The following is a 15,632-nucleotide window of genomic DNA, read 5'->3' on the forward strand; positions in this document are numbered from 1 at the left end:
GGATAACACAGTTAATAAAAGTGCAAGAGATAAAACTTAGCATACCTTCTAAAATAAGAGTTGATTGATGAACTCACCCGTCGACCTGTTATGAGGTTGTCATGTCTAAGTGTTAAAGTCACGAATCGGTTCATGCTTGCTGGTAATGAGTCTCTCCTACCTTCTATTTTGTCTTTTGCTTTCCTGGTCTCTTTTCCACTGCTATGTCCTGCTAAAATGGACTCTTTCTCGCTGCCTTTTGAACATTCTCCTTGCTGGCTTCTATCACTTGTGGACTGTGTACTGCACAAACTTAGCATAGGAGTTCCGTTCTCCAAAATTGCCTTTAATGTGAAAGACTCGCCACACTTTATGCTGTTTGCTCTACTGAAATGTTTCCAGCCCTTTCCGAGACACATTATTCCTGTTTTTCCCCTTAAAAGATTTGCCTCCCACTTTGCACCATCTTCGCCAACCAGAGTTATAAGACCAGGTTTGTCCAAGCCATTTGCTTTTGTGAATGACAATGGAAGATACTTTAACATTGAACGGATAACACAGTTAATAAGAGTGCAAGAGATAAAACTTACCATACGTTCTGAAACAAGAGTTGATTGATGAACTCACCTGTCTACTTTTTATGAGGTTGGTATGTGTAAGTGTTAAAGTCACAAATCGGTTCATGCTTGCTCTTTGCTGGCTTCTTTCACTTGTGGACTGTGTACTGAACAAACTGAGCATAGGAGTTCCCTTCTCCGATATCACCTCAAGTGTGAAAGATTTGCCGCTCGTTAAGCCGTTTGCTTTAACGAAATCGTTCCAGCCCTTTCCCAAAACCATACTTCCATTAGCTTCCCGTTTAAGACTTGCCAGCCACTTCATACCAGCTTTGCCCAATAGAGTTATCATCCCAGGTTTGTCCAAGCCATTTTTTCTTAAGAATGACGATGGAAGATACTAAAACAAAATTGAACGGGTAACACAGTTAAAAAGAGTGTAAGAGATAGAACTTAACTTACCCTCTGAAACAAGACTTGATCAATGAACTCACCTGTCTACATTTTTTGAGGCTGTTATGTGTAAGTGTTAATGTCACAAACCGGTTTTGGCTTGGTAAAGTTGAAACTCTACATCTCATACGCTTCTGCTTTCTCTCCAGCTGCATACAGTTTTCTTTGTTGTTCTTGTCTCCTTGGGTTCCATCGTTGATAGATTCAGTGGAACAGAAACTGAGAACTGGAGTTTCCCAGTTTCCAACTAGTTTGAAAACAAAGACGCCTCCTGCTTTTTTACCGTTTTCATCACAGAAACTTCTCCAACCTCGGGTTATGTAGAAAGTTTCAGATGATTTGTTGAACCTCAGATCCAATGGCCATGATCTTTCCTTTTCATCTGTTACAACAATCTCACTGCAATTTCTTTGAAGACCAACTGAGCTTGTTAAATCTTGTGGAAGATACTGCAAACAAAAAATTTTGCTTTAGTTTCATGACTAACCATCTGAACAATAGTATAGCAAATGTGAGACAACACTTTCTTCAGCCTCCTTATTCCAATAGCAAATGAAATCAAACCAGAACAAAAAGACTCGAAATGAAGTTTGGTTTTTACTTCAGTATACACACCAAAGTGAACCAAACTTAAAAATAAATTTGAGAAACCACATTGAAGTTAAAGTTTGAACCAAAGTGCCCAACTTTAGTAACAGTAGTTTCATTGATTAAACCACAGTATGCAAAAAACAACATAAAGTATAAGCACCAGAGTATCATTGTGTAGATTCGAAGCTGTGACAAGGGCAACAAAACAAGAGTGGTCTGATGAAGAAGAATCAACTTCTGTTTCAAAACTGTTCTTCCATTTCTTCTTTCTCACATGTTCTGCATCAGTAAAGAAAAATCAAACTTGTTAAACCCTTTAATGGTTGTTCTCAAAAATCCAAACTTTTATCTCAAACTGTTGTTAAAACAACCTCACCAAACTAAGTAATATGTATAGATACACTCAAGACAGAGATAGAACAGAACATGTGTTACCCGTGTTGTCCTGATCATCATCGCCTTCATCTGTTCTCATACGCCGATGCTTCTTCCTCAAAATGTTACCAGCGCTAAACATCTAGGAGTAATACAAAGATACACACAAGACAAAATCTTTCTCCAACGGCGCTAAAGTCCACTCATTTCCGAAAAACCTGAATCAGACAAAACCCTTTAAATTGCTTTCCCAATCACAAGTTTCCTCTCACATAAAAACTTCAACTTTGCAGTTTATATCGTCAATACGAAACAGAAACAAACTCACCGGTCTTGTGTTGCTGTCTGGAGCAGGGTAAATCTCGATTCTCATAGTAACAAGGTCCGAAATCTGACAAATTTAACACCAACTCTCAAACCCACTTTTACACTTTGCGTCTCCTCTTCTTTCTTCTCGAAGCTTCGGAGACCCAGAAACAGAAACCCTAGAAATTGTTGTCTCAGGTGAAAAATACTCTTCCTTTTCTTTTCTTTTTTTTTTCAGGGCAGAGGAGGAATAAGAAAAAACACAACTTTGGTCATCTTCTTCTCAGAGACCGAGTTTTAGTATTAGGCCATATACAATTTATTCGAAAACTCGGCGCGTATATGAACAGTTGAATTTGATCGAACAATAATTCTGATTACTAATTAATTAAATGTACTAGGTTTTCACCCACTCCACACACGGTGAGACTAAATTATGAATTAATGTATTTTAAATAATAATTTTTAATTTATTTAGTTTTCAAATTTCTAATTAATTAAATTTTATCTAAGTAATTTATTATTTTGTTTAGAATGTTTTTTATTCTTCTTAAGTTTTATATAGTTTATAACCTAATTACATTAAATTTGTTATTAGATAAAATATAAAATTTTAAAACACTTAGTTTTATTTTCTATAATTAAACAAAAGTTTATACTTATATGATATGTTAGTATATATTTTTATGTGTATACAATTTTATTTTATTTTTTGGAATATTAAGAATGTGTTGTAGTATGTGTAATATTTTGTAGTTTATATACTAAATAATTTATAAGTTAATTTTCCAATGACTACAAATCTATAGTATATGAAATAAACTAATAGTTTTAGTGTTGGTTCTATAGTCTATACCCGCCATGTTAAACAGATCAAACAACATGTTCAAAGATTTTTAATCCACAAAAACTAAGTAGAATTAATTTATTTATTAAATTAATTATTTAATGTCAGTGGTATGACTGTAAACAAGTGTCAACTTCATAATTTATTTTATAAATATCTCCATGAATTTATATATAGATACAATTTACAACTCTCTCTATTGGTTTGGTACATGATGATGCAGTGGGGTAAAAGGGGTAACTACACCCTCATATATTATTAAAAAAAAAAAAAAAAAAAAAAAAAGACTTTTGTTGGTGCGTCAAAAAAAAAAAAAAAAAATAGAGATGGCGAATTCACTCATCCTTGGCTCACCAATCAACCCAGAAAAAGATATGATGATCCAAGTCTCTGATCATCAAAACAACAACATCGGTAAGTATCCAGTTTTGTTTTCTTAATATATTTCTATGACAATGTCTTAATTGAACTCTGAGACCAATACGATAATTCGATTGAACTCTGTAACATAAGGACCAACTGCAAATTTTAAAGCAATTACCGTATATGATTGAGACCAAGATTACATGCTTTGCTCTGATTTATTTCAAATTTAAGCATTTGGAGAGGTTTTTAACATTTTTGGGTGTTTCTGTTTTTAGAGTTTCAAAGAAAGAAGAAAGTGAAGCAGAACAATACTGAGACAGAAGCAGACTGCTCTTATTTTAATGCCCATGTCACAGCTTCAAGTCAGCAATCTGGTAGACTGGTGCGTTTGTACTATCTTATTTTGGTTTAGTTTGATCTGATTTGGTCTTTCATGTTGGCTATTTTTATCATTGAATTGTTTAGCTTAGTGTCATGGAGGAAATGCTTTTAACTATGACACTTTTGAAACTGGTGTTTGCAGTATCTTCCACAAGATTTCACTAGCTCAAGTGGTCTTATAAGGAAATGTAGCAAGAGTCCACCACAGATAATTTCGTCAAGTGATAAAAATTTCATAAAATTTAGACTTGCACCAGTTGATGGCAGACATTGTAGACTGGTAAGTAAGATCATCACAGCACTTGTTACCTGTTAAGTTTTCCTCCATTACTCTTTTACTGGTTTTGTTCAAAATCATCTATATAGCGTCTTCCAATGCAATTCACGAGGGAGAATGGGATAAACACACCGGGCAAGATATATTTGTTGGGCAAAGATGGTTCAAAGTGGCTGGCGAATCTTCTCTTGGAAAACACCAGAGGAAGAATGACTTTGGGAGATGGCTGGAAAAGTTTTGTTAAAGCAAACGGCTTAAAGACTGGTGAATCTGTTACACTCAGGTTATGTTGGGAAGACACAATTCCTGTGCTCAGTTTGTGTTCTGAAGAGTACATCACTGACACAAGAGTAGGCAAAAAGTGTTCAGAAGCAAGTGAGAAAGAGCCTCTTCCCACAGTGCCTGAAACCAAAAAAGATGAGAGCAGCTCGTGGAAGAGAGAGAATAATCATATGAGATGCATAGATTCAACTTCACCAAGCCAAAACCACATACTGACATTAACAATCACACCTGACAGTCTCAAACATGGTAGACTAGTAAGTTCAACAATCAACTCCTGTTCGATTTCATCCCTACAAGAAAGGTATTTCTGAAAAGACATGTTTTTTTGTTTATATATTTTATAGCGTCTTCCATTGCAATTCATGGCGGAGAATAACATGGACAAGCCCGGGGAGATAACTCTTTTAGGTAAAGATGGTGCAAAGTGGTTAGTAAGTCTTCTACTAGAAAAAAGAGGAAGAATGAGTTTGGGAAAAGGCTGGAAAGATTTTGCTAAAGCAAATGGTTTAAGGACGGATGATTCCATCACCTTGGAGTTAATATGGGAAAACGCAACTCCTATTCTCCATTTGCTTCGTATAGAGTCTAGCAGTGGTAGAGGGGAATGTGATTTTTCTAAAGAGTCTCTTCCAATAGAACCTAATAGTGGAAACAAGGCTAGAAAATCAGATAACAATAGAGAAGAGAGCAAAAAGTATCCTCCTAGAAGTAGAGAATCATCTTCAGCAATCCAAAACCAGTTCATGGCATTAACACGTCCGTCTGGTATAATTAGCCAGGGTGCTCTTCATCTTCAAACCAACGAGGTCTTCATTTATAGAAATGAAGGAGGTAATATGTTACAGATCTCAGATTTGGGACCCTATTTTTTTGGTATTCGAGATGTACCGGCTCCAATCAGCAACAATGATCATGACAGAATCGGTAAGTTCGATGAATATTTATCCTATGAACTGGAGTTAAATCTGGAAATATGTTCTAATTGAACTTTGATATCAATATTTAGATATGATTTAATGTAGACAAGATTGTTAATGCAATCTGAGGACTTTTTCTGATACAGGTAACATTTCAATGAAAATGCATCCGCATTTAAGAAAAGAAGCAGGCTTTTCATCATATGATGGTGATGATCATGACAATTTTGGTATATTCAGTTCTCTTCTATTTGATTTTAGTACCATCATTACTTGCTTTGGTGAAATTGTTTCACATGTGGTTTTAACATGTGGGGTGTTTCTGATACAGAGCGTCAAAGTAAGAAGAGAGTAAGGAAGAACGATCCAGAAACAGAGGAAAATTGTTCATCAGACCACACTCGTTTTGGAGCCCATGTCACAACAACTTCGAATCTACACACAAATGAACTGGTGTGTTACAAATCTCAGTTTATTTTACTTCTGCATTAACTGAAATCTCATGCAAAAGTTTTTGCATATTCATTAGCTGTTTTGGTGTTCGTACAGTTGAGTCAAGTTCTGTTGAAGTAAAAAATCAAATCAACGAAACTTGAATCTGGTTTTTGTTGATTGTAACATCTTGTTTAAGTATATGAGCTTTGTCTGTTTACTTCAATTTGGTTGTTTGCTGAAGCAAAACCTTGTTTTTTTATTTTGTTTGGCTCCATTTGGTTTATAACTCTTTTCTTACTGATTCATGAACCTAACCAAAATGATCGTTCACGTTGGCAATGTTATCATCCTATAGCGGCTAGCAGCGAAAGAGTCTCTTCCCATAGGGCCTAGCGTGGAAAAAAAGATCAGTGAAGGTGAAAACAGCAAAGACAAAAACAACATGGTGGAGAGCAGCTCATGTGGAAGAGAGGAAAATCATCTCAGATGTATAGCTTCAATTTCACCAAGCCAAAACCGATTCCTTACATTAACAATAACACCCGACAGTCTCCGACATGGTAGACTGGTATGTTAACCAATCAAATATTGTTCTTTTTGTCACATATCGAAAGGGTCTCATATTTTATTATTTTTTTTCATATCTTTTCTAGCGTCTTCCACTGGATTTCATGACAGAGAATAACATGAATAAGCCTGGAGAGATAACTTTGTTAGGTAAAAATGGTGCAAAGTGGCTCGTAAGTCTTCTACTGGAAAGAAGAGGAAGAATGAGTTTGGGTAAAGGCTGGAAAAATTTTGCTAAAGAAAATGGCTTAAAGACGGGCGATTCCATCACGTTCGAGTCAATTGGGCTAAACGCATCTCATGTGCTCAGTTTGCTCTATATAGAGTCTAGCAGTGTTAGAGGACAAAGTGAATTTCCAAAAGAGTCTCATTTAACAAACAGAGAAGAGAGAAACTCACGGGAGTTGGAGAAAAGAACGTATTGTCCTAGTATACAAAATTCATCTTCAGATATCCAAAATCGATTCCTGACGTTAACACTTACACCTGAAGATGTAAGAGATGGTACTTTGGTAAGCTTGTCGAACAACTCTTGCTTTCGAGGGTTCTGTTTTAAACTTCAATTGGTAATGAGATGTGTTTGTTGATATATCTCGCAGCATCTTCCAAGTAAATTCATGAGAATTAATGGCATCAACAAACCTGGACAGATAACTTTGTTGGGCAGAGGCGGTATGAAGTGGTTTGCATATTTACTGCCGAGAGATGGAACTGTCGTTTTGGGAAACGGTTGGAAAGGTTTTTGTGAGGCGAATGGTGTGATGTTAGGAGATTCTTTTATTTTGGAATTCATTCCCAAAGAAGATACAAACCATGTATTTAACTTCTACTCCATCTAAGGAGTAAAAGAGACCCTATATATAAATGTAGTATATATCGTAGCTTATAAGGGTAGTTACATTATATTTGTCCATTTTATCTGAATTATGGCTTGGTTGGATGTGTAACATGTATTGACCCATGTAGTGACATTAATACTTGCACATCACAATCTCATAAAATGTTTTGTCCTCTAATTAATTATGTTATCCGTTCAAATGTTTTACGTTGAAGTCAATCTGGAATAACATAACTCCTAAGCTCAATTTGTCCAATTATACAATGCATGAAGGAGAGTGTTCTAAAGATACCGAGAAGTAATATTTTCCCACAAAACCTAACAGTTAGGTTTTGAATGTTTGAAAAAAAAAAAAACACATTCACAACATAGGAGACAGAAATGACTTTTTTTTTTAATCTCCCAATGCAACAGTTCCTTGTTCTTCTGTCAACATGAAAGAAGAAGAAAAAATGGAACCGACAGAAGATAAGGCAGCATTCCTAATAATCTTTGTATTTCAAGTTAAATCCATGGATTGTATTGTAAATGCATGGAGAGACGACAAAAATAGAAGATAAGTCAGTAGAAGATTCAAATGCGATATATGGCCACATGGTGGCTTATAAAAGTCATACGTAGTTACATTTAATGAAGTAGGACAGTTAGATCATGTTGAATTGTAGCTGAGAAGATCATGGTGATGGTGAAATAAGCTCAGAGAAAAGTAAGCCTTATAAACCCAACCCAAATTTGCTTTAGTTACACCCCAAGAAAATATAAGCACGTATAATAGATGTGTGCATGTCAGACATGGACGTATGTAATTATTTAAATTAGACACGAAAATATTATTCATTCACCTATTTGATTTGATTTGTCACAAAACAAGACCCATGTTTAATTCACTTGCTCGAAAACCACCGGCGATATAAATGTATGTACTGATGATGTTTAAATTATCCAAAACGCGAGATTTTATCTGTAAGAACTGAAAATTTTCAACTATTGATAAGCCAGATGAAACATCAATCGATCTTATTCAGAGCAGTTACTTATTTATCACCATATCGATTATTATCTGGTTTTGTTTTCTCCTATACATATATGCATGCATTGATAATCGTTTTCATTCATGGACAGAAAATGACATTGTAGTTGGTTCCCGTGATGCAAGTGAATAGACTTGTAGGATCATCTTTAGGGTAACTATAGGCGTCTGGACAACGTTGCTTGAAGAACATAGAGAGTGGGGTTGGTCCACAAGGACCGGAGTTGCAACAATGTTCCTCCGTCTTCAACATCGGACACGGTCCGTTGCAAGCACCATCCATTTTTAGTTGGTCAGGACATTGCGCTATAATATCTCCGGTACACCTGTCCAATGGATATATATATATATATATATATATGTATAAAAAAAATGATTCACACAAAAAAAAAATATACTTAATTACATGGTTAGTCATTGCTATGTCAAATTTAAAATTTGTTTTACCTGATAACACGACTACATTGTCCAGATGCAGAACTAAACTCCATTGGGATATTAAATCCATCGATCACCGATATATCGATGAAATCTTGGTCTGCATATTGTTTGAGAGAAAATTCTGCTAAAGTATTTGGTGCTCGTCCATAAGAATTGCACTCAAGGAGACCATTACAGTCTCCAGTCTGGCATCCACCTCTTCCAGAGTTATCGAACTTGCAATTGGTGCGACCCCAAATCCGAGCTCGGACGGTACCTGGATCATAAGAAACGATCCATGTTTCGCCTTGGTTGAGTTGCTTCCCACCGCCAGGTTTTTCTGGAGCAGATGTGGCGGCCCAAACAACATAGGGGCAATTGTTCTTCACTGTGAACGTAGCTGCTTCTGCTGAGATCACAAAGTATATAATGGTAACAAATGCAACGAAAAATACTATGGGGATGGTTTTATGATAAGCCATTTTTTTAAGTACTCTATGGGGCTTGTTCTTTGCTAGATGTGGTCATCTGTTATTTATATAGAAATGTCAACCAAGGGTTAATAATATTGTGATTCAATAGATAACGATTGTATGGTGGAAAATTTCCATGATTTAATACTTTGGAAGCCATCGTTAATAAGTTGGTCTAGCTAGTTCAGTGTTTTTCTAACATAATTTACTTTTTTGAATTGATTTTTCTAAGATACTAAGCAACAAAGAATTGTCATATTCAGGAAATAATTAGAAAGTAACAAAAACTTGATATGTGTGTATGTGTGGACTTCGCGCGTGTGTAGATTATTCTATTATTTCTATTGAAGCTTCATTATGTATGTACATGAACGATGAATCCAACTTTACCATCAGTCCATTACTTGGATTTGTTTGACAAGTCTACCGACTTTGAGGATGCCGACCATATCAAAATCAACTCAATGTGACTATGTGAGTACGGAATGCACAAAACGATGACAACTAAAACAGAGAATTGCATAGAATTAATGTAAGAATGAGATGATGGCCACACGGTTGAAGCTAAAAGTCGTACTAAACTTTTAGTAAGGATCGGAGTAAGGAGGACGCAAGCACAATATCGGAATAGATTAAAAATCTATAGTTCTAGCCAATGTAATACTCATACTCTTTATATGGTGGAAAATTTTCATGATTTAATATTTTGAAGACATCGTTAATTATCTGAGATGTTATAATTTTTGAATTGATTTTTCTAAGATACTAAGCAACAAAGAATTGTCATCTTCAGGAAATAATTAGAAGAAAGTAACAAAAACTTGATATGTGTGTGTGTGGACTCGCGTGTGTTCGTCATTTTCTATTATTTCTGTTGAAGCTTCATTATGTATAGAAATCCAACTTTACCATCAGTCCATCACCTTGAATTTGTTTGACAAGTCTACCAACTTTGAGGATGCCAAACATATTAAAATTATCTTAGAAAATATGTTTGGACCATTTTTTATTAATTTTTATTAAAATAATAGGCGTCCCGACTTTTTTTATTAACTTTTTTTATGGGCCTTAACCTTTTTTTATCGTATCTTAACAACATTTACTTCACATAATTTTGATTCAAAATTTAATTTGGAAAGTCCATTATAATTCATTATTTTTTCTTGTGATTGATATCACAAACAATATGGACTCAAGTGATTCATTAAAAATTGTATGGCTCCTATTTGGGAAGTCTTGAACCGTCGTGACTGTTTTGAACACTTTTATTCTATTACTTATTGATATATTAAATTAATTCTATGTTTAAATAAAAATAAAATTATTAAATTAAATTTACCCGATTCTGTTCAATCGCTATACAGTATTTTCATTCCTGATATACAAAAAGATTTGATAAAAATTTATATTTTAGTATAAAGTAATTAATAAGTTATTGGAAATATGAATTAATTATATTTTATTAAATCTGTATTTCCAATATGAATTAATTATATTTTACTAAGAACTTGTTTTTAAAAAAAAAATATATGTAAACCCAATCTGAATTGGAAATATGATTAATACTTAAATCTGTTGACCAGTAAAAGTTATATTATGGAAAACTCATTACACAATTTTCATTTCATAATTTAAAATAAATATATATATATGTATATGTATATATAGATACTAAGATACCCACTCAAGACAACCTGAATAAGTTCTTCGTGAGTAACAAAAAGATAGTAAAAAGAAAGGTTAATCATGTGTTCTAGTTTTGTTATTCTATTAACATATATTTTTGGGCATTCCAACACATATTTTTGCAGTTTCGTTATTCCATGTATATATATATGTCTCTAGTACAAGACTTTCTTCATTTTGAACCTTACGTTTCTTTACATCTTTTTTTTTGTTTTTTTGAAGACTATTCCGACAAATGACAACCAAGAAAAATTTATTTCTTTTAATGGTCGTTGCCCTGATCCTTACGCCCATGGTTGCAGGTAACTTACTTATTTCTTTGTTATATTGTGTAATCACCAAAAATGTGTTTCTCAAACACCAAGAAAAATATGTTTTAATGGAGTGGAGTTAAATAAGAAGTTGTGTTTCTCTTTACAATAAACATCTTGAAAATTATTTTTTAATTATCTTGTATTAAACATGTTGTTAATGTTTATGATCCAAATAGGTCAACTTCAGGCTACATGTCGTATTGCGGGGATGTGTAAAGGCCAAAAGGCATGCGATGAAAGATGTGCAGCCTTGGGTACCCAGAGAGGAGGTGTTTGTACAAAATTCTTAGGTGATTTGTATTGTTGCTGCTGGGATCTTCCCTTCTCCAGTCCTCCTAATAACTAACTGATTCGTAATTTAATATGTACTCTATCTCTATTCAACTCAAACAATATATATTCGCTTCAGCATGAATAAAAGTATGTGTAGACAAAAAAATTATGATCTCATCCTAATTCTATGATACCATTATTTCTCACAACCTAATAATTATACAACAGAAAGCAATAAAAGAATATCCAAATTAAACCTTTAAGATCATCCAATCCAACCTAAAAATAAACTAGAGCTGCATCATATGAACAATAGTTGTGTACTTCTACATGGAAGAATACAACAACACATACTCGCACATTCAAACAAATCTAAGGTATCATCAAGGCATGCTTCTTGGATTGTGTTTCCTCAGTAGTTTACCTTCACTATCATACATCAATTGGGAAAAAGAAACCGCGTTGTTAATTAATGCTCTAAAGCTGACTCATTCGACATTCGCTACAATCAATTGTTCATATGACCATATACCAGGTTTTGCCACTTTTTCTGAGTTGTTAAAACAGATCATTTTCGTTTTTTTGCTAGTGTATTCATGAAATAAAGAATCACAGATGACTACTCTATTCACGATGGATTTCTCTTTAAGGGGCTGCGTTTTTGTGTTTCAAAGTCAAGCTTGCGCCTTAAAATAATTTAAGAACTTCATAATAAGCTCAGTTTTGCCTTTGAAAAAATTTATAAAAAAACATAAAGAGATAACTCAAGTTACCCAAAAATAGCTTCGCCTTCGCTTAGCACTGAGAGGAGTACTGTCACCTTCATTTATGCTTGATCCGATACGGTACTGAAATCAACAAACCATTCGTGTCTTAAGTCTTCTCTTTGAAACCTCTTTGAATATTTACATCTTAACTTACAAATCTAAATCAGAAACAGAGGAAGCTGGACAAACAAAAACATTGGTTTTAGAATAAGACTTGTTGCAGTTTACATGCTTCTAACTTACATAAATATCAGAGTTGTCTTATTCTTAATAAATGAATCCTAAAATGAATAAACTCTTTACGCCATTATACGCAAAAGTTTCGCCAATTACATTATGCATATACATCATTTCATTTTCTATTTAAACAATAGAGTTTTCCCAAGATATTCAATGCCATAAGCTCTCATGAATTGACTTGGAAGATACTGTCAAGATTTCAAGAAAAACAATACCACTAGTTACTGATTAGAATTCAAGATAGAAACTAACCCACCTTTGAAACAAGAACTGTTTATTACCTTACCAATGTACAAACTTTGACATCAGGTACAAGTGCTAATGTCACATATCAGTTTTGAATTTAGTGAAGATGACTTACACCTCTCCTCTATGTTGTTCTTGTATTTCTTAGTTTTGTTTCCATTGCTAAGGTTTTGTTGAAATAGAGCTATTCTCGCTAGCAGTTGAACAACACTCTCCTTGCTGCCTCTTATCACTTGTGGACTCTATACTGAACAAACCGAGCATAGGAGTTGTATCTTCCCAAATCGACTCCAACGTGAAAGATACACCAACCTCTAAGCCGTTTGCTTTTGCAAACTCTTTCCAGCCCTTTCCTAAACTCATTCTCCCTCTGCTTTCTTGTAGAAGATTTGCAATCCACTTTGTACCATCGTTTCCCAATAAAGTTATTTTCCCTGGTTTGTTCATATCATTTTCTCTCATGAATGACAATGGAAGGCCCTGGAAAAGATTCTATAACCAATAAGAAGACAAGTAATATAACTAACTAACCTTCTAAAACACGAGTTGATTGAAACTCACCAGTCTATTGTTGTTAAGGCTGTCATGTGTAACTGTTAGTGTCACAAATCGGTTCTGGATTTTTACTTCCTTACAGAACAAATTGAGTACAGGAGTTGCATTTTCCCATATTAACTCCAGTGTGAAGGATTCACCTATCTTCAATCCGTTTGCTCTAGAGAAATCTTTCATGCCTTTTCCCAAACTCATTCTTCCTGAGTTTTCCCGTAGAAGGTTTGCCGCCCACCTTATACCATCTTTTCCCAACAAAGTTACCATCCTTGGGTTGTTCATGCCATTTTCCCTCACAAATGGCAATGGAAGGTACTGGAAAATATTGAGTGGACAATTGATATAAATAACATTTTGTTCTGCAATAAAACTATCAGTTGTTTCATGAACTCACCAGTCTACTGCTTTTAAGGCTGTCATTTGTAAGTGTTAAAGTCACAAATCTGTTATGGTTTGGTGGAGTCGAATCTTCACAACTTTGACTACTGTTACTGTCTCCTTGTGTTCTATCATTCTCAGATTTTGTAGGCCAAACACTGAGCAAAGGCGTTTCCCCGTTTTCCAATAGCTTGAACGTGAAAAAGCTTCCTGCATTTTTGCCGTTTTCGTCACAGAAATGTTTCCAACCTCGGCTTATGTAACAAGTATCAGTTAATTTGTTGAGCCTCAGATCCATCGCCCATGATCTTTCCTCTCCATCTTTTAAAAAAATCTTGCAGCATTTTCTTTTAAGATCATTAGAGCTTGTAAAATCTTGTGGAAGATACTGCAAAACAGACAAAGAGTTTCAAACATTTTTCAGCATTTCTTCATGACACCAAAGCTGTGTTTAGTTTTCATGACTAACCTGAAAAAAACAACTTCCAAAAAACTGAATTTAAAAAATATTTTGACAAGATTTGGAGCTAACTTTAGAATATACTGCCACAAGTTTTTCCTAAACCAAACAGAAATGCCCAGCTAACAGTCTCAAGACTGAATTGCATATCACTTAGACTAAAAGGGGTCATTCAGACATCTCTTTATTAGACCATCCTGATAAAAGAACACTTTGTCTACTTTCATGACAAACCAAAACCAAAATGCCCACATCTAGAAACAACAACATGAGTATGCAATAATAGTTCAGTTAATAAAAAAAACAAACCAGTGCATCTCTTTCTAGACTTGCAGCTGTGACATGGGCAACAAAACAAGAGCAATCTGCTTCTGTTTCAGGATTGTTCTGCTTCACTTTCTTCTTTCTTTGAAACTCTGTATCATAAACACCCAAAATGTTAAACCTTGATGCTTTAATTTTCAATATGTAGCTGTTCTTGAAACAAATCTTACCAAAGCAAGTAATTTTGATCACACTAATGTTTTAAAATTGCTTCAAATTTTTGCAGATTTCAATTGAATTAAGATATAGTTTGAATGAGGCAAAATTACATCCACAGAGTTTTTGAATAATAAATATGATTTGATTCTTACCGATGTTGTTGTCCTGATGATCTGAAGCCTCCTCAATCATCATATCTACTCCTTCTAGGTTTGATCGGTGGTGACCCAAGCGCTGTTCATAGAAAGCTCCGGAATTTCTCAAAACAATTACCTTTTTTTATATATATTAAAACCTTTTGGATATACCAAACCGACCATCAGATATAAATGGGCTCGGACCTAATGAAAGGACGTAAAGTCCATTAAAAAAAATGGACCGAAAGCCTACTAAGAAGTAGCGGTCGGAACATTACATTTTATTTTTTTTATTCTATTAGATTTTATCAAGTTTATATGCTTTATTTAATTTTAATTTGATATTTTATGTCTTTTAAGTAGAAAAACTAAAAGATATAGTTTTATGTCTATAGTAATCTTTCTAGTTAGTTAAATTATTTCTAATTAAATACAACTTATGCTTTCAATTCCAAAAGACAGAACATATAGATAATTAATGTAATTCTTAAATGTTGTGTTTTTAAGTAGAAAAACTTATATGATGGGACCTATGGAGTATTATCTAAGAATTTCCAAAATTTTATAGTATTTTAAATTTTTATGTATTTCAATTGGTTATATATAGATGGTGTGTATATTTACTTGATTAGTTAAATACGTATGTAAATTGAAGATAATATAATTTTATATTTCCATAATTTTATTGTATCTAAAATTTATTATGTGTTTTAATTGGTTAGAAAAATAAATGGTAGTATAATACAGATATTAGTACAGATATAATAAATGGTATATTACAGGAAAATAATATTTTTAAATATAATAATAATAAATTTTGTAAAAGCTAAACATTGAAGTCTTATACATGCCGAGTTAGAAGCGTTGTTTTGGGTCATGGAGCAGATATGTGCTGCATGGATCGCTTGTCAACATTTCGAGACTGATTCTACGGAGTTACTCAAAGTCCCTGAAGATTGGTCGTCCTTCTCCAACCTACTTGATGAGTTTAACTCGCTG

The 15,632-nt window shown here is 34.0% G+C and overlaps 5 protein-coding genes across 10 annotated transcripts; 2 read left to right on the forward strand and 3 right to left on the reverse strand.

Moving 5' to 3' along the window:
* Positions 1–11: 11 nt before the first annotated feature.
* On the reverse strand, positions 12–2,328 carry LOC104702989 (B3 domain-containing protein REM12-like). Its single transcript, XM_087458663.1, has 6 exons — positions 2,284–2,328; positions 2,016–2,097; positions 1,741–1,859; positions 1,031–1,438; positions 607–936; positions 12–515 (listed from the first exon to the last, which is right to left on the reverse strand). The coding sequence occupies exons 1-6, from the start codon at positions 2,326–2,328 to the stop codon at positions 12–14; spliced, it is 1,488 nt and encodes a 495-aa protein (XP_087314789.1).
* A 966-nt stretch (positions 2,329–3,294) lies between these two features.
* LOC104702990 (B3 domain-containing protein REM-like 1) lies at positions 3,295–7,352 on the forward strand. Of its 2 annotated transcripts, none has more exons than XM_087459683.1 (10): positions 3,295–3,522; positions 3,750–3,856; positions 3,998–4,135; positions 4,222–4,671; positions 4,762–5,341; positions 5,481–5,564; positions 5,666–5,787; positions 6,125–6,337; positions 6,423–6,848; positions 6,936–7,352. In XM_087459683.1, exons 1-10 carry the CDS (start codon positions 3,435–3,437, stop codon positions 7,173–7,175), a joined length of 2,448 nt encoding a protein of 815 aa, XP_087315809.1. In that variant the 5' UTR covers positions 3,295–3,434; the 3' UTR covers positions 7,176–7,352. The 2 variants fall into 2 exon arrangements, 1 of the variants encoding a protein (XP_087315809.1); XR_015562501.1 differs by having other exon boundaries at positions 3,310–3,522; positions 6,487–6,848.
* Positions 7,353–8,129: 777 nt separating this feature from the next.
* On the reverse strand, positions 8,130–9,238 carry LOC104702991 (pathogenesis-related protein R major form). The gene is made up of 2 exons (XM_010418927.3): positions 8,652–9,238; positions 8,130–8,530 (listed from the first exon to the last, which is right to left on the reverse strand). The coding sequence occupies exons 1-2, from the start codon at positions 9,104–9,106 to the stop codon at positions 8,287–8,289; spliced, it is 699 nt and encodes a 232-aa protein (XP_010417229.1). The 5' UTR covers positions 9,107–9,238; the 3' UTR covers positions 8,130–8,286.
* Positions 9,239–10,775: 1,537 nt separating this feature from the next.
* LOC104702992 (defensin-like protein 87) lies at positions 10,776–11,536 on the forward strand. The gene is made up of 3 exons (XM_019227943.2): positions 10,776–10,836; positions 11,006–11,085; positions 11,274–11,536. Exons 2-3 carry the CDS (start codon positions 11,019–11,021, stop codon positions 11,441–11,443), a joined length of 237 nt encoding a protein of 78 aa, XP_019083488.1. The 5' UTR covers positions 10,776–10,836; positions 11,006–11,018; the 3' UTR covers positions 11,444–11,536.
* A 781-nt stretch (positions 11,537–12,317) lies between these two features.
* On the reverse strand, positions 12,318–14,810 carry LOC104702993 (B3 domain-containing protein REM12). 5 transcript variants are annotated; one of them, XR_015562504.1, is made up of 6 exons: positions 14,649–14,792; positions 14,323–14,429; positions 13,570–13,941; positions 13,185–13,490; positions 12,664–13,103; positions 12,318–12,565 (listed from the first exon to the last, which is right to left on the reverse strand). XR_015562504.1 is itself a non-coding variant. In XM_087459686.1 (5 exons), exons 1-5 carry the CDS (start codon positions 14,689–14,691, stop codon positions 12,786–12,788), a joined length of 1,146 nt encoding a protein of 381 aa, XP_087315812.1. In that variant the 5' UTR covers positions 14,692–14,810; the 3' UTR covers positions 12,635–12,785. The 5 variants fall into 5 exon arrangements, 2 of the variants coding, with proteins under 2 accessions (XP_087315812.1, XP_010417230.2); XR_015562503.1 differs by having other exon boundaries at positions 12,659–13,103; XR_015562502.1 differs by having other exon boundaries at positions 12,659–13,115; positions 14,649–14,784.
* Between the last annotated feature and the right edge of the window lie 822 nt (positions 14,811–15,632).

Source organism: Camelina sativa, chromosome 7 (genome assembly GCF_030686135.1).
Source record: "Camelina sativa cultivar CO46 ecotype springtype chromosome 7, ASM3068613v1".
In the NCBI taxonomy this organism is placed as follows: Eukaryota; Viridiplantae; Streptophyta; class Magnoliopsida; order Brassicales; family Brassicaceae; genus Camelina; species Camelina sativa.